This window comes from Prionailurus viverrinus, chromosome D3 (genome assembly GCF_022837055.1).
Source record: "Prionailurus viverrinus isolate Anna chromosome D3, UM_Priviv_1.0, whole genome shotgun sequence".
Classification (NCBI taxonomy): domain Eukaryota; kingdom Metazoa; phylum Chordata; class Mammalia; order Carnivora; family Felidae; genus Prionailurus; species Prionailurus viverrinus.
The window spans coordinates 71,235,967-71,262,383 of NC_062572.1; the positions used below are offsets into that span (position 1 = coordinate 71,235,967).

Consider the following 26,417-nt stretch of genomic DNA (forward strand, 5'->3'; position numbering starts at 1 on the left):
TGATATAAATCATCTCAGGTAGTTCCATTCAAATTTTCCCTCTGTAACTAGAGTATTGGTCTGAAATGAGAGTATAAATTCAGGGTATTCCCAAAAGGGAAAAAGCAAAACAAAAAGGGCTGATGAAGACAACCACAGGATTGGAGTGCGTATAGTGAAGACCAGAGATCTGAAAACTGAGAGTCACTGTGAGTCTGGGTCAGGAAGTGGATCAAAAGTTAAGGTTAAGACTCCAAGGACCAAGAGGCCAGTCAAGTAAACAATAAAGAACAGGGAACCAAGCATACATTCTGCACAGGTAGAGACTACAGCACTAGGGGAAAACTCAACTCTACCAAAGACTTCCTGGGACAGGAACTTTCTGCCAATAGCATGTCTTGAGATTAATATCTAAAATTCAGTAACAGAATCTCACTTGGTACTTCCATTCTAATTGGGAGACAAGAACAGAACGTTAGAGCACAGTACTTACACCAACTCAGTACCTGCATGAGTGGACATGAGCAATGTGGTCGAATAGCAATTTTCTACTGTTATCCCCTTAAAAACCATCAATTTTGGTAGTTTGAGAGTACCTTTGTGGGAGTCCAAGAGTCTGGCGGAGAAGTTATGGCATACCACTAGAGACAAAAATCTGGTAATAGACACATTGAAGAGAGTAAGAACAGCTTCGTTTTATCCTTGTCACCTCTCCCCCAAGGTAGCAGAACTCAGTGCCAAGACAGACACCCCTCAGTCCATGATTTCTCTTACAGGGGAAAGTGAAAACACACAAGCGAGCATGTGACTTCCCCCAAGTGGCCCATTTCTTTCTTGCCTCACCCCAAATACTGAGGTGCACGGCTGAGGGCTTGAAAGAGGCGAGGAGCACAGCAACCAGGGTCTGGAAATCATCATGGGATGCGGAGCCTCCTAACTGCCACATGGACTCCATCAGGAAGCCTGCCCATGAACTGCTGGGGACAGCTTGCCTGCAGACCCTCCAGCTGAGCCACAAACACCCCGGATACTCCATGGCATACCCCCTGTGGCCAGCTTCCTACTTGTGCTCCACTGGATGTTGAGTGTGGGCCTTTGCAGATGGCTAGCTGGCATGTACAGAAAGCTGGCCCAATTCTGTGGGATTGGGAGAAGATGCACAAATTTAGGCATTTTGGGGTGCCATACTAGGAAAAACAAACAGGAGTCTCTCAGCACCCGGCCTAGCTTTGCAGGACTGAGAGAATCCTCTCCCCAAAAGAAAGAACAAAAAGTATGGAGTAGGCACATCTGTAAAAAGGTCTAGAAAGCCTCAGAATTCTTAGCTGGGCCAGCCTGTGAAGGTATACTTATCCTGAAGCAATCCAGTAAAGACTGGAGGAGGTAACTATTTTCAAGATGTGAAAAGAGCCACAAGAGACTTCAAGGAACACACACACACACACACACACACACACACACACACACACACACAAAAAAAAAAAAAAAAAAAAAACAAGAAAAAATGACACCATCAAAGGAACACAATAATTTTCCAGTAAGTAATCCTAAAGACAAAAAATTCAAAATAATTGTTTTAAAGCTCAGTGAGCTACAAGACAACACAGACAATTCAACAAAATCAGGAAAACAACACATGAACAAAATGAGAGTTTCAACAGAGACAGAAATCACAAAAAAGAACCAAACAGAAATTCTGGAGCTAAAGAACACAATGGATGAAATGAAAAATGCAAGAGAGGGCATCAACACTAGATTTGATCAAGTGGAATAAAAAATCTGAGAACTCGAAGACAGGAAATTTGAAAGTATCCAGAGTGGCTGAACAGAAAGAAAACAAGATCCATATATATGCTGCTTGCAAAACACTCACTTCAGCTTTAAGGACACATAAAGGCTGAAAGTGAAGGAATGGAAAAAGATATTCCATGCAAGCAGAAACAAAAAGAGAAGAGATGGCTATACTTCCATTAGACAAAATAAATTTTAACTCAAAAGCTGTAAAAAAAAAAAAAAAAAAAGACAAAGACGGTCCTTACATATCAAAAGGATATAACAATTATAAATATATATACAGGTAACACCTAAATATATTAAACAAATATTAACAGATTCGAAGGGAGAAACTGTAGCAATGCAGCAATAGTAAAGGACTTCAATACTCCACTTTCAACAGTGCATAGATCATCCAGACAGAAAATCAATAAGGAAACATGGGACTTAAGTACACTCTAGATCAAATGGAACTCATAGACATATATAGAACAGTCTATCCAACAGCAGCAGAATACATTCTTCTCAAGCGTACATGGAATACTCTCTAGGATATATCATATGCTAGGTCACAAAAAAAAAGACTGAAATCTTATCAAGCATCGTTTCTTTTTTTTTTTTTTTTTAATTTTTTTTTCAACGTTTATTTATTTTTGGGACAGAAAGAGACAGAGCATGAACGGGGGAGGGGCAGAGAGAGAGGGAGACACAGAATCGGAAACAGGCTCCAGGCTCTGAGCCATCAGCCCAGAGCCTGACGCGGGGCTCGAACTCCCGGACCGTGAGATCGTGACCTGGCTGAAGTCGGACGCTTAACCGACTGTGCCACCCAGGCGCCCCTCAAGCATCGTTTCTTACCACAATGGTATGAAACTAGAAATTAATAATAGGACGAAAGTTGGAAAACTAACAAATAATGTGGAAACTAAACAACACACTTCTGAACAACCAACCAATGAGTCAAAGAAGAAATAAAAAGGAAAATCAAAAAATATCTTGAAACAAATGAAAATGGAAATGCAACATACCAGACCTACAGGATGTAGCAAAAGCAGTTTAAAGAGGGAATTTTAGAGCAATAAACACCTATAGTAAGAAAAAAGTCTCAAGTAAACAATATAACTTTACTTCAAGGAACTAGAAAAACAACAAACTATTCCCAAAGTTACCAGAAGAAAGGAAATAACAAAGATTAGAGCAGAAACAAATAAAATGGACACTAGCAAAATGATAGAAAAAAAAATCAATCAAACTAAGATTTGGTTTCTTAAAAAAATTAACAAAATCGACAAACCTGTAACTTGACTAAGAAAAAAAGAGAGAAGACTCAAATAAGTAAAATCAGAAATGAAAGAGGAGACATTACAACTGATCCTACAAAAACACAAAGGATCATGGAAGACTCCTATGAACAATTCCAAACCAACAAATTAGATAGCCTGGGAAAAATGGACAAATTCCTAAACACATAAACCTATCAAGACTGAATCATGAAGGGGTGCCTGGGTGGCTCAGTCAGTTGAGCGTCCGACTTCGGCTTAGGTCATGATCTCACAGTTCATGGGTTCGAGCCCCGCATCAATGCTCAGAGCCTGGAGCCTGCTTCGGATTCTGTGTCTCCTTCTCTCTGTGCCCCTCCCCTGCTCATGCCTTCTCTCACTCTGTTTCTCAAAAATAAATAAATGTAAAAAGAAAAAGAAAAAAAGACTGAATCATGAAGAAATACAAAGTCTGAAAAAATCAATAAGAGCTCGGGGATTGAATCACTAATCAAAAATCTCCCAGTAAATAAAATCCCAGGACTAGATGGCTTCATTGGTGAATTCTACCAAACTTTTAAAGAAGAATTAATACCAATCCTTCTCAAAAGCTTCCAAAAAATTGAAGAAGAGAGAACACTTCCAAATGTATTTTATGAGACCAGCATTACCCTACCACCAAAACCAGACATGGACACTACAAGAAAAGGAAATTACAGGCCAATATCTCTGATAAACATAGATGCAAAAATTCGCAACAAAATACTAGTAAACCAAATTTCATAGCACATTAAAAGGATCTACTAGGGTACCTGGGTAGCTCAGTTGGTTAAGCATCCAACCCTTGATTTCAGTTCAGGTTGTGACCTCACGGTTCATGGGATTAAGCCCTGCATCAGGCTCTTCTCCCTCTCTCTCTACCCCTTCCCCTTCACTCTCTCTTGCTCTCTCTCTGTCTCAAAATAAATAACTTAAAAAAAAAAGGATCATACACCATGATCAAGTGGGATTTATCCCTAGAATGTAAGGATGGTTCAATATATACAAATCAATAAATGTGATGCACCACATTAACAAAATGAAGGATAAAAATTATAAGATAATCACAATAGCTGCAGAAAAAGCAACTGAAAAATTCAACATACTTTCATGATAAAAACTCTCAACAAACTAGGTACAGAAAGAATGTAGCTCACCACAATAAAGGCCATATATGAGAAGCTCCCTGCTCACTTCATACTCAATGGTAGAAAGTTGAAGGCTCTTCCTCTGAAATCAGGAATGAGATAAGGGGGCCCACTCTTGCCACTTTTATTCAACTTAGTACTGGAGGTTCTAGCTAGAGCAATTAGGCAAGAAAAATAAATAAAAGGCATCCAAAATGGAAAAGAACTAAAACTGTCTGCACATGACATGATCTTATATATAGAAAACACTAAAGACTCAACCAAAAAACTGTTAGAACTAATCAGTAAGTTCAGTAATATTGCAGGATATGAAAACATACAGAAATTAGTTGCAATTTCTATACACTAAAAATGAACTATCTGAAAGAGAAGTTAAGAAAACAACCCACTTGAAAAAAGCATCAAAAGCAACACAATATTTAGGAAAATATTTTACCAAGGAGGTTAAAGATTAATACACTGAAAACTGTAAGACATTGATAAAAAAAAAAAAAAGAAGAAGACAGAAATCGGTGGAAAGATATCATTTGTCCTTGGATTGTAAGAATCAATATTGTTTTTTTTAATTTTTTTTTAATGTTTTATTTAGTTTCAACAGAAAGAGACAGCATGAGCAGGGGAGGGGCAGAGAGAGAGGGAGACACAGAATCCAAAGCAGGCTCCAGGCTCTGAGCTGTCAGCACAGAGCCCAACACGGGGCTCGAACTCACAGACTGCGAGATCATGACCAGAGCTGAAGTCGGACGCTCAACTGAGTCACCCAGGCGTCCTGTAAGAATCAATATCGGTAAAACGTCCATGCTATGCAGTGATCTACAGAGTTAATGCAATCCCCGCCAAAATTCCAATGAAATTTTTCACAGAAATAGAAAAAATAATCCAAAATTTCAGATGGAACCACAAAAGAAGCAAATCAATCTTGATAAACGGTCCCTGTGCCATTGGCTATCAAGATAGCCAAAGCAACATTGATAAAAAAGAACAAAGCTGGAAGCATTACACACTATTGAATAGTCTCTTCATAAATAGTCTTGGGAAAACTGGATATCCTTATGAAAAAGAATAAAATTGGACTACTATATATACCATTCATAAAAATGAACTCAAAATGGATTAAAGACTTAAACATAAATCTGTTAACTGTAAAACACATAGGCAAAAATATAGGGAAAAATCACCTTGACATTGGTCTTGGCATGATTTTTTGGATATGACACCTAAAGGAATGGTAACAAAAGCAAAAATAAACAAGTGGGACCACATTAAACTAAAAAGCTTCTGCACAGAAAACAACCAACAAAATGAAAAGGCAATCATGGGATACTTTCAAACTATGTATCTGTTAAAGGATTAATATCCAAAATATATAAGGATGGGGCACCTGGGTGGCTCAGTCAGTTAAGCATCTTACTCTTGATTTCGGCTCAGGTCCATGATCTCAAAGTTAGTGATTTAGAGCCCCGCATCAGGCTCCACACTGACAGTGTGGTGCCTGCTTGTGATTCTCTCTCTCTCCCTCTCTCTCTGCTCCTTCCCTGCTTGCACTCAGTCTCTGTCTCCCAAAATAAATAACCTTAAAATAAAATAAAATAAAATAAAATAAAATAAAATAAAATAAAATAAAATAAAATAAAATGAAATAAAATATATATAAGGAACTCAAACAGCTCAGTAGCCTCCCAAAAACCCGATTAAAAAATGAGCCAAGAACCTGAATAGACATTTTTCCAGAGAAGACATACAAATGATGACCAAGAAGTACATGAAAAGGTACCTGACATTATTAATTACCAGGGAAATGCAAATCAACACCACAATGAGATATCACCTCACACCTGTTAGGATAGCTATTATCAAAAAGACAAGCGATGACAAATGTCGGCAAGGGTGTAGAGAAAAGGAAACCTTTGTATTGGTGGGAATATAAATTTGTACAGCTATTATGAAAAACAGTATAGAGATTCCTAACCTAAAAAAACTGAAAATAGAACTACCATAAGATCCAGCAATCCCACTTCTGGGCATATATCCAAAGGAAATAAAATCAGTATCTCGATATCTGCACTCTCGTGTTCATTGCAGCATTATTCACAATAGTCAAGATATGGAAACATCCTAAGTGTCTAGTGATATGTGAATGGATAAATAAAATGTGTGACATATATGGCATATATATAGATATACATACACACACATATCTATGTATATACACATAAGTATATGAAATGGAATATTATTCAACATAAAAAAGGAAATCCTACCACTTGAGACAACATAGATGAACCTGGATGACACTATTCAGTGGGTTAAGCCAGAGAAAGAGCAATATTGTATTCTCAATTAAAAAAAAAAAAATGGTTGAATGCATACAGAGTAGAAAGGTGTGGTGGTTCCCAGGGAGTGGAGGTGGGAAAAATGAGGAAATGTTGATCAAAGGACACAAGCTTCCAGTTATAAGATGAATAAATAAGTTCTGAAGATCTAATGTACAGTATTATGACTATAGACAATAACACTATATTAAATACTTATAATTTACTAACTCAGTAGGTCCTAAGCATTCTCACTACAAAACAACAGTAAACCCTCAGTGCCTGCACTATCCAATGATGTGTATAATTACCAAGACTTAGAGGCACAACTACTGTGTATACCATCTTAAGGCCATACTTTGCTATAAATTAGCATTCGTAAATCAGTTTTTCATACACCAACTTCAGATTCTGTGTGTCTTTTTCTGTATCATTACCTGAATTGCTGGTCTAGTTTTTCAGTCACAAAATCCTGTCTCTCTTTTTCTTTCTTCTCTTTCAATAATCTGGTTTTATCTCTCATTCTATCTTTTTTCTCCTCAATTGTTTCTTCTTGCAACCGCATTTCAGTAAAATACCCATTTTCTTCTGAGGCTAAAAGTTCACGTAGCCTGAAAGAAAATTACAAAAAAATTAAAACTGTCATGCCACAGGGACCATTTTACCAACTGATTACTTATTTGATTCCCAAAGCACATATTTCGTCATAAATTTTGCAAGGAAAAGATCATTGTAGTTTTCCATAAAATAATACTAGTCACCATTTAACGCAATAAACAGACTGACATTTGCCATATTTTATTTGATCACATACAAATTAGATACATAATGCACATCTTCAGCAAAAGAATATAAACAGGTTTTAATTAAAGTAACAATATTAAACAACACATTCTTTTGCTTTCTATCAAATGTGGGTTATCACAAATGAAAATACAAACAAGCAGTAGCTATTGATTTGGTAGAGATATGAATATCTCAGCCATGATCCTTACTTTAAAAATTCACTTGATTTTTGGTCAATCTCATGTTAAGGTTTTGGGATTGTTTTATAGTCTGAAGCACCATGTTTGTGAACCTTACTTATTTCGTCTTTCTTCAGTGTTGATGATAAAACCTTGCATGGCATCCTTGATTCTTGCTTTCACAAGACTGTCCACAAATTTGTGATCATTGTGCTGGTCCCAGTCAACTTTCAAGCGATCCCGCTCCTTTGACTTAATGGAAGCCAAGATAGCATGATGTTTCTGATGGCTGCGTTGGATTCTTTGCAGAATTTGCTCAGCCCCTTGAACTTTAGGAGGCTTAGCTCTCTGAAAATAAATAATAATCACTCACAATCGATCAAAAATCAATTGCATATTTTCAATTAATCATGATCTCCACCAATACTAAATAAAATTGGGTATATCAAAGTAATGCAACTGGCTACAACCACAAAGAGCTCAAGTGCCTAAGGTTTAACTTGATTCTTTGAAGCCTATACTTACAATGTCATCAAATCAGTCTCAAATATTTCCTAAGAGCCGTTTGAGTAAAAGTTCATGGAATTATGAAGTTAAAACTTTGAGCAGGACTCTAGAGATTATTTAGTCAAACTCAGAAACATTAAGTGCTGTAATAGTCTTTAAATACTCAGGGTGAACCTAAATAGAATAAGAATTAGAGATCTTTTAAGTTCGTAACCTTCATCTTGCCCCCCACTGTCCTGCATTGTTTTCCATGGGTAGACAACATAGTTACCATCAAAATACTTTCAACTAGAAGAGGCTACTCTCTCTAATGAGTTGTGACAATAAAAAAAAAAAAACAAAAACAAAACACCCTCCACTAAGAAGAAAGGAAGGTAAGGAAGGAGGGAAGGGGAAAAGAGAAGAGAAAAAAGGGGGAAAAAAAACTGATGGCAAAGCTTTATTCTTGTTTCTATTGTGCCCAATGTAAGGGCAGTGCTCCTGACATTTTGGAATAACTTAAATTTCTATATTCTTTTTACACAAACTTCCACTAAAGAGTTGGAAATACATACATCATTTTGAATACATATTGATACATTTTATAAAATCACATGGACTATCTTTCTCATTTCTATATTCCTAGCTTTGAGCACAATGCCTTACCACCACTGGTTCTCAGTGTGAAAGGTGAAGGAAAGAAGAGAGAAAGGAAAGCTTTCTGGGTGGGCTTGATGCAATTTCTGCTCCTCCTGGTGCCATCATGAAATCCACTGTCTTGAGCTTTGTACTTTCAGCCATATTTAGCAAGTCAACCTTAGATGAATAGTGAGACTCTGGGATACTGATTTGCAAGTATCAAAATTCTTACTCATAAGGCAGAAAGTCAATTTGCTAATTTACACTTAGAACATCCCTGTTGGGATTACCAGAATACTAGTGTTAGGTCTTGGTAAAGGAGTCTCCTGAGAAAAGAAAATCAACACTTGCAGATAACTTGATGAAAAGGTTCAGGGCTCAAGGTACACATACAGGTACCTAAATTTAGTTGAACAAGATAAGACAGGTCTGAGATGGGTTGGAGACAGATGATGTTGGAGGTTACATCATGGTAGATAGCTAATCCATATCAGAACTATTTACAGCCTAGAGCCACTTAATTAGCAAACTACTGTTCTCTAATATATATGACACTTTATGAATACAGATTCAGTGATAATAAAGTAGAGCAGAGTCAAGACTACACCTTGGGCAGGATATACACAGGAACTCAGGCTCCCAGTAGACTTATGGGCTGAGAACCTAGCACCAAAGTCACCAAGAATCAATTATCTTGAGTTGTCAGAGCAGGAGCCTGGCTCTGAAGTACATGTTGACTGAAAAGGAGAATGGACATGAAGCGTGGTGGGAAACACCCTTAGCAGTAGCCAGAGATCGGGAAACCTTTCAAGGTTTGGGGTATCCTGTATAGGACTTGGTAGTCAGGAAGGGCCCAGTGTCTGGATGAGTAAGATATGACCTGGAGTTCTCTAACAAGGTGATACCAATCCATGCACAGTCTCAGCATTACTCAATATCCATACTGCTTAACAGAAATATAATGTAAAACAAATCTATAGTTCAACATTTTCTAGTAGCTCATTTTAGAAAGTAAAAAGAAACAGGAAGTTAATTTTAATAATGTATTTTATTTAACCAATAAATTCAAAATATTGTCATTTCAACATGTGACTGCAGGCACATTTCAAGTGCTTAAAAGCCATTGTGGCTAGTGGCTACCATATTGGACACTGCAACTCTAAACCATGCTAAAGCAGAAGAACATAGGGTTTAATAACTACCTTGTTGTTGGGATGAGCACTAGGTGTTGTATCAAAGCCAATTTGACAATAAATTATATCTAAAAAAACTACTTTGTGTTTCCAAGGTCACTGAAGTCTTTTGTTACTGTAACATGTTCAATTACAGTTTCTAACAATAGAGTTTATAGTTTATATGTCTTAAAAAACAATGTTTTACAGTCTAAATTTGATTCTGGCCTCTACCCATTATAACTCTATGAATTTGAACAAGGTACTTAATCTGAGTCTGTTTTCTCACCTGTCAAAATGAGCAAAATAAATGCGCTCCTAAGAAACTATTTTCAGAATTAAGTAATTGGGTCCCTCAGCAGCACTCACCAAATAACTGCTCCTTTACTTCTCCATTACTTCAGATGTTATATCATTTATGGCTTTCTCCTGGAGGAATTGTTTAGCATCAAGTCTCATCTCTGGCGGCTTTAATTCTTCCCCCACCGAAACTCTGCCATCTCTAACATCACGCTTCTTATCACACTCTGACATCTGAGATGCACAACTCTGATTTCTCCCTTTTCCTCTTTATTCTTCTATAAGCTCAAAGTATTCAATAGGTCTGCTTCTCTGGTTTGGTGGTAATATTTTTTTTTTCCTGTTCCTTATTGGATCCCATCACAAGTGATGGCACACGAACAATAGCCCAGCCCCTGATCTCTGTGTTGGGATACAGAACCCAGAATAGATCAGTTTCTGTCCTTCATGAAATATGTAATTATCCCTTTGAAACTTACAGTCTGTAGAAGCCTCCAATCTATTGATTTCCAGACCCAGGACCTACAGTCCTTGGATCTAGAGAAGAGGGAGCAGGTCTATAAGTGGACTGAGAAACGCTATGTGCACTGTGGTGCATAGTAAAACTGCATCCTTCATTATTCCTGATATTTCTTCCATTAAGTACCATCACAGATAATATAGCACATGATTATCTATCGTGTTAGCCTTTAATGGTTTTATGAATGAAGAAATTGTTTCTGTAATTAGAAAATAAGCAAGAGGAAGGCAGGGATCAGACTTTTAATGAAGAGTAAACCTCCTAGGGTCATTGTATTTACCCCTGTATCTCCCACAGTGCTGTGGACACAGCAGGGGTTCAAGAATATACCTCTGTAATTGCTGAATTACACATGAAGGCTTTCTAGCCTGTAGAGACTAGTTTGTAGGAACAAAGGAATCCAGGTGCATAGACCAAGTGTCTGGGGTTCTGAGCAAGACCCATCAAATTCTGCAGCACACAACATTCGCCTAGCCTCCTACCACCACCCGAGCCTTAGAGGCAACCAACCATCCTATTTCCAGGCCTGCAGGGACACTTCTGTTACAGCGGAGTTGGTACAGGAAGGGCACTATAACCCCTCACAATCCCTCACAGCCCAATCCCCCTTTCTTATACAATTTCCTCAGGGAATGCAGGACCAGCCCAAGAGCATACAGCTGAATCACCACCAGCCCAGACCCGATTTCCTGTCCTGCCCCAGCCCAGCACCCTTTCCGTGACAGACACGCCACATCACAAGGGGACAGACCTCCCTTGGGTGTCTTGGAGACTGAAAACTCTCAGTATCCCAAGTGGTGATTCTACAAATACAGAATCTAAATATAACTGGTGCGAGGGCGGGAGGGGGTGGGTTGAGGGACAGAGTACAGGAGCTAGGTGAATGACCTATCTTTCCTTCTTTCAAAATTCAACCCCCACTACATCAGGCACCTGCTCCCCTTATGAGAGCCGCGGCTGGGGCCAGGATGGGCTTGGCTGGGCTTGGAGTGCAGGGAAATGCAGAAAGCGGTAGGGTCCCGCACACACATCCCGTGCTTACCACGATCACCACCTTGGGAGTGGGGCCCTTAACCTCCCGCTGTATGATGCCAAATCGCTGGCTGTACATTTTCGAGTCCCTCGGGATGGGGGCGGCCTCCGCCGCGGGTTTCCCGACTGTGGAGACCAGCCGGACCAGCTTCCGCAATGCAGAGGTCTGGTTGCCATGGTGCGCCCTGCAGGGTGAGGGGCAGGTGGGAGGGGCCGAAGTCGGTCCCGTCACCATGGTGACCATAGACGCCGGAGCTCGCAACTTCCTCCCGGAGCCGAGGAGCTGAGTCTGCGCGGTCCTCACCCCGCCCTTGGCCAGGCCTCCGGCGACCTCGCTCCCTTCCTCTAGGGTTCATCAGAATAACAGAAATAAGCCTCCTTAACCCGAAGTGAAGGCGAAGATCTAATTACATTCCAAATGACTTTGCTATTTATATCCTGTAATCAGCCTAAAAGCATGAGAAAAGTTAGTGGATATTTTATGGGAAGGTTAAATTTTGCGGCCATTTTTAAGTGAATCTTGATGATGGTAGTAATCATCACAGGACAACCTTCTATTTGTGTAGTTCTTTACGGTAATTTGCAAGGTACTTTCACACATAAAACCTTTGGGCCTCACAAATACTTTAGAGGGTTGATGGGAACAGCAGGTATTCTCACTTGCCAGCTAAGACAATTAAGGCCTAGACGGCCTGTCTTGTCAGCCCACCCAAACCAATAATGATAAACCTGTTATTAATAAAATCTTCCTACTGCACTGGGCAGAAACCAGAGCTGACTCGGGGTACCTTAGGATGGGGGGAGGGGGCAGATCAGATGGGCTAGGAGGGCATGGCATGACATGGCTGGGCAAAATAAAGGCCAACAGTCTGAGTTAAGGATCCCAGTAAAACAGGGTCAGGACAGGAGTAAGAAGTGCAGGCAATGAGGCCTGAGAATCTGTATCCCAGGAAGGGGAACAGGCAACACAGATCGGGGAACCTAGAAGGGGCCCTCAGCACAGGTGGAGACCACAGCTGTACTTCTGGTCAAAAGCAACGTGGTGGTAACTAAAAGCAGATTAAGAATGACACTTTGGTACTCTCCTTCTAAAGTGGGACGAGCACAAAACACTAGAGCACAGAATAAAATCAGAACCTAGTCACTGACATCTAACAACCAAAGTACAACTACTGTGTATACCGTCGCAAGGCTGCAATTTACTGTAAATTAGCATTCCTTAATCATTTGTAATCCACCCACTTCGGATTTTGTATGCGGTACGTTTCTAGATTTGGATTCCATTTCCTGAATTGCTGGTTCAGCTTTTCAGCCACAAAATAATGTCTCTTTTTTTTCTCTTTTTAATAATCTCTTTTAATAATTGTCATTTTGTCTTTTTTTCTCCTATAATGCTTCTTCTTTCAATTGCAGTTCGGTAAAATACTCATTTTCATTTACTGCTAAGAGTTTACGTAGCCTGAAACAAACAAAAAAGAAAGAAATTAGAGGTCGTCTCGGTTCCCTGGACAGAGTCCTGAGGGTCAGTTCCTTGATCTTCAAGTCCCACGGGCGACTGGCCCGCCGGTTGATCTGGGTGGAACCACCCCTCACACTACACCTTTGGGGAAAAAGGGAGGCAATGAAAAGCCCCTCAGTCAGGCACGGGCGTTGGGAACAGCAGCGGAGTTACGAGAGAGCCCGTTGGGCACCCCCAGAGGTCGTACAGCCCGAAGGATCCCGTCGAAATGAGGTCGGCGACAGGGGAAGGCGACCCTTGGCGACACTTTGCTGCCCTCGAACGTCCCAGCGTCGGTCAGAACTCGTCGTGCCGCACCCTCACCCTGGGCGCTCCCCGTAACTTAACTCCAGTTCGGTTTTGCCTGTTTTACCACTACGTGAAGAAGGAGAGTCGGCTTTTCTCCGGGTCCCGCCAAGGATTGGCTTCTGAGCCGGGCAAAGGCCACGCCCCAGGGCCGCCGAGGCCAGGGGTGGGGGGCAGCGCGTCTCCCGAGCCCTGGTGGGATGACCGCGGCCCCGGCGCCCCCTGGCGGGCCTCTTCGGAGGGTGGAGGGGCGGGGCCAGGACTAGAGCCCAGCTAGGGGAGCCTCAGCTTTCAGCCAAGCTTCCCCAAGGCCTAGAAAGCGATTGGTCCTAGGACAGAACCTGACCTAGATCTTGCCACCCACCATCCCGCTTTCTCAGAATTAACAGTTACCACCATCAAGACACTCCCCAAATAAACACTAAATGTATGAAAACAGTAAACAGGACAATAGAAATCATTTTAAAATAATTTTAAAATAGAACAGCTCAGAGATAGAAACTATTTATATTATTTCCAATTCCTATTGTGCCCCAACAAGGTTCACGCAAGGGCTGTCCTCCCGACAGTTTTCCTGAATTCTAGATTTTCACCATTAAATTCCATGATAAAGTTGGATATCCATTCACCATTTGTAATACATATTGATGTATTTAATAAAATTGCATGGACTATTATCTTTTTCATTCCTGTATCCCAGTATCAAGTACAGTGCCTACCATGGGCCAGGTTCTCAATACTTGAATGAATGATACAAAAATAGCCGAGACCAGCAAGTTTTTTTCTGGGTGGGCTTGACAGAATTTCTGTACTTGCTGGGGTCACCATGAAATCCATGGTCTTCAGCTTTGCATTTTCAGCAACGTAGCTTTATCAAGTTATCCTCAGGTGAGCAGTGAGACCCTTGGGAGCTGATTCATGGCAGGGTGGCTTTGTAATGTGTCACCTTGACTAGGCTACGTTTCCCAGAACTCCCTTCCCCGTATGCTTCCGGTTAGGATGGGCCACAAGAGACATTTTGCCTGGTAACTGGAGGGCAGAAGTCAAGCAGCAGCATACTGTTTTTACACTCGGAAGGTTGGTGCGGGGCACCAGGCACTGTTGCAGTTCACACATGTTGTCACTTATCTGCTGGCTCACCTCGTTGGTGTGGGGCAGCAGTCAGGCCTGCAGCCAGGCCTGCAGCTGCTCCACTTTCCCTGGGATCTTCCTTCAGCGTCTCTAATTCCTGGGTCAGATGAGTATTTAACTCTGTGATGAAGGGCACCAGCTTCTTCTGTAGGACACCCACATTATCGAAGTTGGAGGTGGTGAGAGACTGACATGGGTTCTAGGCCATCTTCGCCGGTTCCAGCTCGTGCTCGTGCTCGTGCTCGTGCTCCTGCGCGCCAAAGCGTCCTCCGTCTCCCACACTTTACATCCATCTTCCCTTCCCGATTGCCTGCCCTGCAGACTTCAAGCTCCAGCATTAGATGTAAAGACAACAGCCTTACAGAGACTGTTTAACCAGCTCCCACTACTACATAAGGTCAAATCCCTAGAAGTCCCTTAAAATATACACATATACACATATACCTACATATGCATATGTATATATAATTAGTGGTGCTGCTTTTCCAATGGTACTGTGATACACACTGTAGCCAGACTCTTAGAAGAGTCTGAATGCCCATCAAATAAATTTCATTTAGGACATTACAGAATACTAGGGTTGGGTGGCTGGGTCCTGGGGAGGGCAAAACAGTATCAGTAAATTATCCAGTCTTGACTCTGGCTCAAGTAGGTAAGGCAAAGGAAGGAACAGAGGAGGGTGGCAGAAAGGGTTAAGGGTAGGGAAATATCTAATCTACATGTGAAATACCTAAAGCTGCGGGGCTGGGACTAGAAAAAGGCAGGGGAAGACAGACAGCTACAAAATTTAAGGAGGCATGCACTCAGTCACAGCCCTGTGAAGCTGGCTACATAACAAACTGCAGGCCTGAACTTTCCGGCACTTTATGAAGAACTGGGAAGTGAGACAGGGATGAGTCAAGACTGGCCTTTATGCAGGACTTGGAAGCAGGAATTCATACTCCTAACAGAGAGGGGCCAAGAGCAGAAACCAAGCACAAAAGTCATCAATAGGCAAGGGAGGTAAGTTGTCAGCAAAGATGAGCCAGGCTGGCAGCTTTACTTCTGAAGACTGCTTTGGCAGAGGAGAATGAGGGTAACAAGCAAAATGAAGTGTCCACTGGGGAAGGATGTCCTTTAGTGTTTGAGAAATATTTACGACACCCAAGGCCTGGGAAGAACCCAGTCTCTTGGATGCAAGGGTGTTGTGATAAGGTGACCCCATCCATACAATCTTGGCACTCCCTAAACCACGCTAGAGGCAGCAGTGTAAAGGATTTGTTCTGTTTAGAGTAGTCCACCTTGTTTTCAAGGTCACTGGAAACTTCTGTTACTATAACATTACACATTATCGAATATAGTCATTATGGCTTACCGTTTGGTGGCTTAAACAACAAGGTTTTTACAACCTGGATTTGATTCTATGCTTATTGATACTAGCTGTTTGACACTGGACAAGTTATGTAATTTCTTTGAGTCTGTTTTCCCGTATGTAAAAATGGGCAAAAATCATTGTCTTCCTAAAAAGACTTGAGAATTAAATAGATCAGTAGGAGGAACTAACCAAATAGCAGTTCCTTTCCTCATTTATTCACATTACATTTTCAAATGCTGTCTTTCTGTGGAAATGGAAATGTTCAGAAACACTACCAGGTCTCATCCAGAAGCCATTGAAAAATTATTATGAAGATGGCTTGTATAGGCTGTTTTGTGGTGGCTTTTACATCCCCTCTCCACCCCAGATCCCCCACCCATAATATCCACACTTCTCATCAGTCAAGCTCCCGAGATTCGCACCAGTTGGAGCAGATACAACTTTCTATTCTTTCTCTTCCTTTCCTGCTTACTTCCTCTATAATCTCAAAGTACTGAACAGGCCTGATTCTCAGGTTTGGTGGTGGGGTTTTCCAGTTCCTATTGAACCCTACATAAGCCCCTCAGCCTATGGTCCAGCTCTGAGTAGATCAGTGTTGTCTCTCATAAAGCCAGTCTGTAAATTATCACCTTGAATCCTACAGTCTGCAGAAGCCTCCAGTCTACTGCTTTCTAGCTCCAGGTTTTTTAAGGTCCTTGGACCTAGAGAAGAGGGAGCAGGACTATATGTTGAATGAGGTTCGCTCATTGTAAAATGGAGCATCACAAAACCATTTCCTAGTATTCTGTGCCTGGAATCCATTTCCCCATAATTATCCCTTATCTCTTATCTCTCTGCTAAAATATTCCAATACCAACAACTAAACATTACCTTCTCCACTAACATATAATGATTTCACACACAAGGAAACTATTTCCTTAGATGATAGCTCCCTGAAGACAGGAATCCATGTCTCCTGAAGGATAAGCCTTCCAGGGTCATTGCATTCATCATGTTATCTCTCACACTGCAGTATACCCAGCAGGTACTCAGTCTGTACCTGCAAACTAACCAAGGCAGATGCAGGAGTTTCCAGCCGGCAGAAACTAGCTTGTAGGAACAAAGGAATCCAGGTGCCAACAGTTTATGTCGCCTGTATCTGGGACCACGCACACAGCCTGCGAACATTCTGCAGGAGGTAGTATTCCCCTGTCCTCCTCCCACCAGCCCTGTCCTTAGGGACAACTATCTTTCATCCTATTGCCAGGCCTGCAGGGACAGTTCTGTGAAGCAGCTGAAACTCTTAATAACCTCAACAGGCTCAGGAAAGGTTCAAGAAACACAGCCCAACTCTCTCCACAGAGGACGCTCCAGGAGGTGGACTAGCCTAAGATTGCACAGTTGCACATCTCAGGGCCCAGATCTGCCCACCCACCACTATCCAGCCCACCTGTCATCTCTTGGAGACTCCAGACACCCACAAAACCCCAAATGATGATTCACTGGATAAAAATTTATATATTAAATCTGACTCCTTCTGGATTTTCTTAGAAAGATATGGACCAGGCTTTTATCTTTTTCTTTCAAATCTCATCACAGGGCATCAAATCCTTAACCTCCACTGACCCTTGTCTCTCTACTCCCCAGCCCCCACCCCATACACCCAAGGAAAGCCCTAATCTGAACCTCAGGGGAAATCTCTAGGGTCCTACACATAACCCCTCACTGACCGGGATCAGCACAGTGACAGAAGCCTCTACCTCCCACTGCCTCATGCCAAATTGCTGGCTCTATTTTTAACACTCAGGGCCCATATCTGACCAGCACCAACCCCATACCACCCCTCACTGTGCGGGGCACACCTTGGCAACCAGACTGCTGTGTCCCGGAGGCGGGTTCCACCCAGGCTGAAAATCTCCGTGATCTGGGGAAGAATTAACATCATGGGTCATCATGGCCAATGGGGCTAAAGCAGGTTCAGGGCAGGGTGAAATGTCCCCCAGCACTGACCACGGGTGTGCCAGCCCCTCCTGCCTCCTCCTCTGGGGCCGAGTCAGAGGCGGAGTCATCCTTGCTCTCTTCCTCCTTGTCCTCCTCAGGGTCCAGTGGCTCTTGCTTCACAGGTGGCAAGTCTGGGTCCACTGCCTGGGAGAGGTGGGAAACAGGCAGCAGTCAGAAGGACAGGGTTGGCCTAAGAAAAGAGTCTCCTTATCAGCCAACCTGTCAGTATACTGACAAATCCCGCTTCTGTCACACTTCAGCCTGGAAAATCCATCTCTCTGCCTACAAACCTTTCCCATTCCTCAGAGTTCCATTTTTGTTAGCTGGGCAGCAAAGCAGGCAAAGTTAGTTGCCTGGGGAAGGTGGGGCATCTGTCAGACAGGTGGGGTAATTTTGTGGTGAGGCTGCAATCAGCATATCTGTTGCTCTGCTCAAAGAACCACCATCATGGCTCACCATCACTCTCCTCACAGACCACCCATCACTGACCCCCACCTTGCTGGGGCAGCCAGGCAGCAATACAGGAGAAGTCAGGATGGCTGTGCCCGGTGTCCAGTCTTCCTGGGCATCCGCCTTCTCTTGCTTCACCTGGGGTAAGGCCACAACCCAACTCAGGCCAGGGCACTGGGCCTCCTGTGTGAAGGAGGATTGCAGCAGTCTTGGTCCCAGCTTCCTGGCACAAGGCTGGGTAGTTCTGGGAAGGGCAAGCTAAGATGGGATCCTCACCTGCAACAGGGCTTCTGTGGAAGCTGCAGCAGGGCCAGGCACCTGCACGGGACTGCTTGCACCTTCCCGTAAGAACACAAGATCAGTGCCAGGTGGAGGCAGCACAAAGCCACTGCCTGTTTCTTGTTTCATTTGAGTCTGGGCATGGCCTGGTCGGCTTGTGGGTGTGGTCAAGGAGGTCTTCAGTATCTGACCCAGACGGGGCCTTCGAGTAGAGCCAGGCCTCTTTCGACGAGAGTAAGGTGGGGGCGGCCCTGCCCCATCCTCAGATCCTGCCCAGACACTAGGCAGCAGCCGCTTCTGAAGAAAGATAGGGTGTTATGGCCACCTGATGCAATGATTGACCACCCTGCCCTGATCAACATGCCTGCTAATCCCCATTAGTCACGGCACAGAACATGCTTTCACATGAAGCCTTCATCACTGAGCTTGCTAGTCTCCTGTTAATGCCACTGCCACTCAGATTCATTCATCCCAGCACAATGTTTGCTAATCTTTGCCTGAACCCACCGCTCCATCTACTCCTCTGAAGATGCAGAATCTGGCCTGCCCTACCCACCAGGCCTGCCCACCATTCCCAGGCATGGCGGGGAAGGGGGGATGGCCCTAGGTCAACGTAGCCCACCCACCTCACTCTTCTGCATCACCCACCATAGCAAACTGCAGGCATTGGCGCCAACGACACTTCTGGCGCTTTTGGTTGCTGCCCCCAAATTTAGGCTTGTCACAGCAGAAGTCGCAGCGACCACAGTCCATCCGCCGTAGGCAGGCTGCACAGGCCCCACACTTGCGGTTCTGCCGGCGATTGGTGTAAGGCTGCTGGGGGACAGGCAAAAGGGGAGGTGCTGTTATTGGCACTGTTCGAGTGTTCTTGTAGCCCCTTCACTAGCTCCATCAGAGGGAACTGGCTGTGCACTGGTCTCAGTCACACCTCAGCATCTGTTAGTTCCAACACCAGGCACTATCACTGCACCGGACAGTGCCCAAGAGCATTAGGACTGTGGCTGTTCCAACGCAGTATCCATCACTTCATCTGCTAGACCAGTGGTTACCAAGACAACGTCTTTGACCCCCACCTCCAGTGGCATTTTGCTGACCCTCCATAGCTGCCGATGCTGTGCCTGCTGTATCTGCTCAGCCTATGTGAACTCCATTCCCTATGCTGGCTTTTCCTATTAGCCCCACCAGACTGTTGATTCATCTGACATTAGGTACTATCACTGCACCTGTTGATCCCATGTTAGTCCCTCCCCCATTGTCTGCTTATCCCATACTAGTACCCATTACTGTGTCTTGCTGTTCCCCTATTAGGCCCATTGCAGCAGTTGCTTCTTTGGGATTAACCAAGTGCCCTGGGAGGGTCTAGGCTTGTCCAGGTAGGGTGGGGCCACTCACTAGCTCGTCCTCGTCTACACAGTAATAGATGAACTCGGCAGGTGGCGAGGGGACCAGGGCTCTGGGGTGCTGCAGAGGCAAATGGGTGGGGTCAGGGCAGGTACTGGGTAAGGTTATAGTTGTGCCTTCCCCCTGCCCACCAGGGCCTCACCAGCTCTGGGGACTCTGGAGGCTGTGACAGGGGAACTGGAGGCAATGGCTGGGTTCGGGGGGGGCGCCGCCGGGCAGCCATCTTGGAGTCGCAGCCTCCTCTACGGCGGCTACGTTTACCCTGGGAGAAAGCCAGAAGAGAAGTTTAGGCTTGGTGGAACCAGGCAGACACAGGACCCCTACCTCCACCCCCACCCCCACCCCCACCGCCACCCCCAAAAGGAGTACAGAAAGCATGCGTGGGACAGGCAGACAGAAGGTGGGGTGCAGCACTCACAGCAGGGGGAGCCACAGCTAGGGGAGGGCGTCGTTGACATCGCTGATGGTGGCGACGGAGACGGTGGGCAAGGTGCTGGCAGACAGGGGCAGGTAGGTGAGGCCAGGGAGGTGAGCATGAGGTGGGGGAGAAAAGAAGACATGAGGTGGGCAAGGCTGGGAGGAAGCAGCAGCAGCAGTAGCAACTTTAATAGCAGAATGAGCTCTGCCCCAGCCCTGGCCCCAACAGCACTGGCCCCTCTACTCACCCGTAGGCAGCGCCGCTGGACACACCTCCACTGGCGCCTGAGACCAGGGCGGGGAGGGCGAAGGCAGACTCGGCAACGGCCACAGTCCTCTCGGGTCTGACAGCCCCGGCACACTCCACACCCTCGGCTCTGTCAGGGAGGCCAGAGGTATGATGTATGGGGCCAGGGCTCTGAGAGCCAGAGGACAGGGTGAGCCTTGGGCCCACCCTACCTGCCCAACTCACCCTTTCCACAATCCGGAGGCACCGTCTCCGCTCACACTTGCAGAACAGCCCCGAGGCCACATCATGGGGCAGCTGCAGAAGGCAGGTGGAGCAGGCCCCGCAGTCCTCGGTTACCCGGCAGGCCTCACACTCCCCGCAGCCCACACGCTGCCAGGAATGGGTGGGGCGAGGTCACAGGCCCAGACAGAGTAGCTCCAGGTATGCTGCCCCTTACGTGTATGATTTTAGCCCCCACTGCCATGTCTAGTAGTCCACCATATGCCTCATCACTGTATCTGACAACTACTAACAAGCTGTCACCAGAGGCCATCCCCAAAGTCTCCAAGTGCCCGGTTAACCTCATCGCTGTGTCTACTGACACCCCATTAACACATTACTGTCCACTGACCATAGCTAGCTCCCTACAAAATGATTCTGACACCCTATGGATCCATCATCATTCCTTCAGACCTTCTTACCAGCCCCCATCACATCCTGCTCCCACCGCACACTTGTGAGGAGGAGGCAGGTCGTGCTTACCTTAAACATCCTCTGTTCCCGGTTGAAAGCAATTCTCTGCGCTGAGGAAAGGGAGACAGAAGAAGAGAAGTGGACAAGGAGCATCAGATATGTAACCTCATCCACCATTCAACCTGAAAGCTGACAGTGGTGTCCCAGCTTGACATCAGATCTGCTCCACCTCTACCTCCCAGGGCTCTGGGGCCACTCACCTCGGCAGTCCTTGCATAATGTCTTGAGCCGCTGCCTTCGGGTACCATCTCCTGAGAAGCTGATTCCACAGTTCTCACAGCACCTGGGATAGGAAACATGGGTATGGGAGGCTGAGTACGTCTCCAACCACAACCCTCACCCTCTTGGCTCACTTTAAGCCAACACTCACCCAGGTGCAGGGAGTGAAGCTGGGGCTGTGTCAGCATTAGCCTTGGTCTCATCTCCTGGGGCCTCCTTCCTGACCTCACCCTTTTGAGGTCCAACCTGACGTTTTCGAGTCTTGGCTGGCCGTGAAGGCTTCTTCCGCTTCCTGCTAGGGACAGCTAAGGGCTGGGCCTGCAAATGAGAGGGAAAGCAGGAAGAGATCTGTGGGTGGGTGTTAGGTGGCTCAGTCACCCCTGCCTGGGTACCCCACACTGTGTAGTACCTTGGGGGCTGGATAGCACAGAATGCCTTGTTTGAAGTCGAAGAGGGTGAGGTCACACGCAGGGCCCAGGTATCGGGTCAGCTCAACTTTGCTTCGGATCCTGTCTCCTGTGGGGCTGGGAATGGGCCAGGATGGATTGGTACCCCGGTGGAGCCATGGCCACTCCACCCACACAACCCTCCCACTGGGCTCGTGAACAGACCTGCAGGGCTGGCAGCCTGGGATTGGCCTGTGAGCACTACCAGGTCCTACCCCAACTAAGCTTGCATAGCAGAAATACAAAATGTGTATAAATACCAGCATATATACAAACACAAATGAAAAATATAAACATAAATAAATACACGTTTACTTATACACTACTAATTGTAGTCTGTTCATGTAAATAAATATAAACACAGACAGAAATACAAACTTGTCGAATGATGTATAAATGCATTAAAGTTAACATACTAAATACGTAGAAAGGAAAAACACAAGAGAAGCAAGCGTCTGAAAACGTACACGTGAATAAATGAACATATAAATATATATATATATAAAGACATGCGTAAACAAACAAATGCAACTACATGTAAAACAAAGGAGGAGCAACTAATATTCTCGGAGAGAATACCCCACAGGTCTCTAGCATTTCTGCATGTCTTGCAAGAGAGGCACTGATAGTCCTTTGTTATGAACTATCTTTTCAAGGATGTTTGTACAGCAAACAGCCTTGGAAGATAAGAGATAAGTTCTCCTTCCAGAGCAAAGGGAAGGCATCCTTACTGTCCTAACATTATAAAAGATTGGATTCCTTAAGCTCAGGGTTCCTTTCCTACAACCCAATGCATGGGCAGATGTTAGTCAGTTCTCTTCAGGTTACCCTATGGGAACTGGCATTTGGGGAACTGGCACAAAAATAATGACATTCTGGATACTGCTGTTACTGTGAATAATGAACTATCTTCCATCTCTGACCCAGGAGTCTCCTATATCCTACCAGCATCCACAAAATTGTAACATACTCGTTATCTTGCCCTAATTAAGATAAAACCTGTTGCTTTACGGTTTTTGACAAAAGTATTTAAAATTTTAAATTTTGACAGTTTCACACAAATTATGAATATGGGGATAAACATATAATTAAGTATAAACAAACATAATTATATTCATGATTTTGCTATGTTCCTCCACAAAAACAACTACTTAGACAAAAAAAAAAAAAAAAGTTCAGGAAGAGTGAAAAAAATTCAATAATCACCTTAGATCCTTAAATGTGAATTGCATATAAACATGTACATTTTGTGCATTTATACTCGATTCCCATTATTCCTGGTATGTCTTACAGAGTCACGCTGAACACTGAATTAGTGAATCTAGAACCTCTGTTCTTATGGAACTATAGGTTAAGGTAATGTGAGCCTCAGGGGACATTTCTGTCAACTAATCGATATGTAACCTTGTTTTATTGTTTTCCTATTTAAAGACACTCTACTTAATACATTCCTACGAATGACTGACAGCATGGCCTTTGAATGATTTAAAGTCAGGAGCTTAGGAGACCATTTATGTCACACAGCTACCTTTACCACGGTCCTTGTAAAACAAGCCAGTCTCCTCAGTAAAACCTATTCTGCATGACACTTTTCACACGTAACACTTACCAGTTATTTTTAAAATTCCTCTGCAAACTCTTGATCTGCAGGACCTGCCTTGTATGCAAATTTAACGTCTTTCACGATGTACACCTTTTGAAACGTGTGAGCCAGTCAGTACTAGCTGAGACAGGTTTAACATATTCCTAATCAGGGGTAACACAACCATCAATGTCCTTGGCTTCCAGTCTCTCACACTGTCCACTACATTTTATTTTACTAAGTATTTCCTTATGCATCTCCAAATTTGGCTATTTTTCCACCTTTCCCTTAACTTCATCACATACCATACATGTTACTTCAGCATTTTCCAGAGCAGACTTGTGTACAAATCAGAACATTTCCTTTTCTTTTTCTAAATGTACCACATTTTTGATTCATTAACATTGAACTCACACCTAACAACACTGCAACTCACAAATAAAATTTATTTAACGTGTTATTCTCTTCTTACAGCATATCATAGACTTCTTGCACTTAAAACACTAGACAGCACTTCAGCGCTATACTTGGGGGGGCATTGTAAATACGAAAATTACCAATAAAAAGTGCAAAAATGTGAAAAACACAGCACTTAGCAGATCACGAAAAAGACACTTGTTTACAGTATATGAACTAAAATAAGAAGGCCTCATTCAACCTCAGCTGGGAATGAGTGTATCAGGGAACTTAAATTTTGTGCTGTTCTGTGCATGTCTATGAATGACCACGAAAGTATAGTGAGTACCGACTTTGAGAGTACAAATTTCAGTGAGTAGACTAATTTGGAAATATGGAATCTGCAAATAATAAGAATCGACTATATTTGCATAATTTCAACCCATCCACAAATTTAACCACACCCCCTGATTTTAGCCCTATCCGTGACTCTGTCCACAACCCACCCAGTACCTCTGGTAATAGGTGTCTGAGCGTCCACAGGTGGCACCTGACTTTCGAAAGACTTCACGGCGCTTCCAGCCGGGGCCCAAGGCTGGGCAGTCCAGCCAGTCCTCAGCCATGGGGGCCACAGGAAGGAGCAGCGGCCTGCAACACGGAGGGGGCAGTGGGAAAACTGAGGCTCTAGGGGAGGACATGTTGTGCCCTAACCCCACAAACCGCCGGTACTTAGTAATGCTTTTCCAAGACCTGGGACCTACCACAGGCAACTGGCCAATACAAGAAAGAGAAAAATCCCCTTTCCCACCTCATTCTTCCCTGTCCTGGGCCCAGGAGCTTGTCATTCCTACCCCTTCTTGACCTGGCAGCCCTGTCTCCAACTTTCAAGTCCCCATCCTCAACCCAAAGATCCTCATGCCTCCCTCAATGTCCCGATCCCCAATTCTTCCCCATCCTCAGCCTGAGAACTCATCACTTCTCCCCACTGCCAACCTAGGACCCTGTCATTCCCCCCAGGAGACATTCTCCATCGTTGACCCACTGGCCCCTATTCCTCCCCTCTGTCACCCTGAAACCTCCATACCCCCCATCCTCAGCCTGAGAGGGCCCATTCCTCCCATCGTCAGCCCAAGAGGCCCCCATTCTGCTCGTCCCCAGACCAAGGTCCCAGCACTTCGCCTCAGTATTCTGACCTCCCGTTCGCTCCCTTCCTTGACCCAGGAGTCCCCAGTTTCCCTTTCAGTCAAAGCCCTCCCATTCCTTCCCTTTCTGACGTCCTCTTACCTGCTACCTCCACTGTTACTGCCTCAATTTCCTGTGTCCTCTGCCAGACAGCCCGCAGCTTCTCCACACCTTTACCCTGAACACCCCCTCATTCCTTCTGCTCCTCAGCCCGAAAGCCTCCTCATCTTCCCTGTCAGTGTTCTGAGCCACAAGTCCTCCCCAATCTCAGTCCCCAGACCTCCTTGTTCCTCTCATGTTCAGCTAAAAAGTTTCTCATCCCATCCCTTCCCTTCCGTGTCTCCTATCTTCTATTCCGCTCATCACCTGAAGAGACCCTGATTTCTCCCCTCAGCATGCTGAACCAACCCCCTTTCGTCCCCGTTCTTGTCCCAAGATCATGCCCATCCCTAGCTCAGCATTCTAAACCCCTCTTACTTCACGTTCTCCACAGGAAGCCCCCGTCGCTCCCTTTCAGCATCCCAACGCCTCCATCTCTTCCCGTCATCAACCTGAGAACCCCTCATTTCTCCCTCTCGGCGTTCTGAACCCCCGTTTCTCTCTCCTTAACCTGAGAGGCCCCGAGATCTCTCCTCAGCGTTTAGATCCTTCCCCATTCCTCTCCGTCCTCGTCCAGGCTCCCGACACGTCCACCTGTCAGCGTTCTGAGCCCCATTCCTTCCCGTCCTCCGCCAAAACCTCTCTATTCCTCCCTTCAATGTTCCGACGCCGCCATTCCTCCCACTCGTCGGCCTGAGGGCCCTTCATTCCTCTCCGTCAGCGTTCTGAGCCTCAATTCTTCCCCATCCTACGCCTGAGCGCTCTCCATTTCCACCCTCACGACTGTCTCACCAGCTCGGCACCGGGCCGGTAGCTTCCGCCGCTCTAGGTCCGCGGACCCATGGCGAGGGTCCCGCCTGTGACTCCCGCCTTGCCCTGCTCTTCTTCCTCCTCCGCAGACGCTTCCTCTGAAGCGATAGCTGTCGCTGCCGCGGCCGTTCGTTGCTCCCGGAACCGGAAACCCGCTGCCCACCTCTAAGGCTCCGCTCCCGGCAAGACGCCTGCGCGCTAATGCCCCGCCAGCGTTGGCCCTTAGTGGGGAGGACTCCGCGCCTGCGTGCTCAGTCCCAC

The 26,417-nt window shown here is 44.8% G+C and overlaps 1 protein-coding gene across 50 annotated transcripts; it reads right to left on the reverse strand.

Annotated features, from left to right (window-relative positions):
• Positions 1 to 7,685: 7,685 nt before the first annotated feature.
• On the reverse strand, positions 7,686 to 26,352 carry MBD1 (methyl-CpG binding domain protein 1). Of its 50 annotated transcripts, none has more exons than XM_047826752.1 (18): positions 26,139 to 26,352; positions 24,579 to 24,713; positions 22,051 to 22,165; positions 21,793 to 21,989; positions 21,623 to 21,705; positions 21,432 to 21,472; positions 20,913 to 21,059; positions 20,689 to 20,817; positions 20,442 to 20,516; positions 20,166 to 20,285; positions 20,015 to 20,083; positions 19,271 to 19,438; positions 18,620 to 18,919; positions 18,389 to 18,526; positions 17,903 to 18,037; positions 17,755 to 17,816; positions 11,635 to 11,969; positions 7,686 to 7,823 (listed from the first exon to the last, which is right to left on the reverse strand). In XM_047826752.1, exons 2-17 carry the CDS (start codon positions 24,686 to 24,688, stop codon positions 11,663 to 11,665), a joined length of 2,196 nt encoding a protein of 731 aa, XP_047682708.1. In that variant the 5' UTR covers positions 24,689 to 24,713; positions 26,139 to 26,352; the 3' UTR covers positions 7,686 to 7,823; positions 11,635 to 11,662. The 50 variants fall into 50 exon arrangements, 49 of the variants coding, with proteins under 49 accessions (XP_047682708.1, XP_047682730.1, XP_047682722.1 ...); XR_007145675.1 differs by lacking the exons at positions 7,686 to 7,823; positions 11,635 to 11,969 and adding exons at positions 12,965 to 13,083; positions 14,569 to 14,881 and having other exon boundaries at positions 26,139 to 26,349; XM_047826774.1 differs by lacking the exons at positions 7,686 to 7,823; positions 11,635 to 11,969 and adding exons at positions 12,965 to 13,083; positions 16,543 to 16,614 and having other exon boundaries at positions 26,139 to 26,350.
• Positions 26,353 to 26,417: the final 65 nt, after the last annotated feature.

What these genes read in the sequence shown, in the direction of transcription:
- MBD1 (XM_047826752.1), bottom strand. Translation starts at nt 24,688, where the DNA reads ATGGCTGAGGACTGGCTGGACTGCCCAGCCTTGGGCCCCGGCTGGAAG. An exon ending in TCAGACACCTATTACCAGAG is followed by an intron (nt 22,166 to 24,578) that starts GTACTGGGTGGG and finishes GCCCATTCCCAG; the next exon opens with CCCCACAGGAGACAGGATCC. An exon ending in TGCCTGGCTGCCCCAGCAAG is followed by an intron (nt 18,038 to 18,388) that starts GTGGGGGTCAGT and finishes CACCTCTCCCAG; the next exon opens with GCAGTGGACCCAGACTTGCC.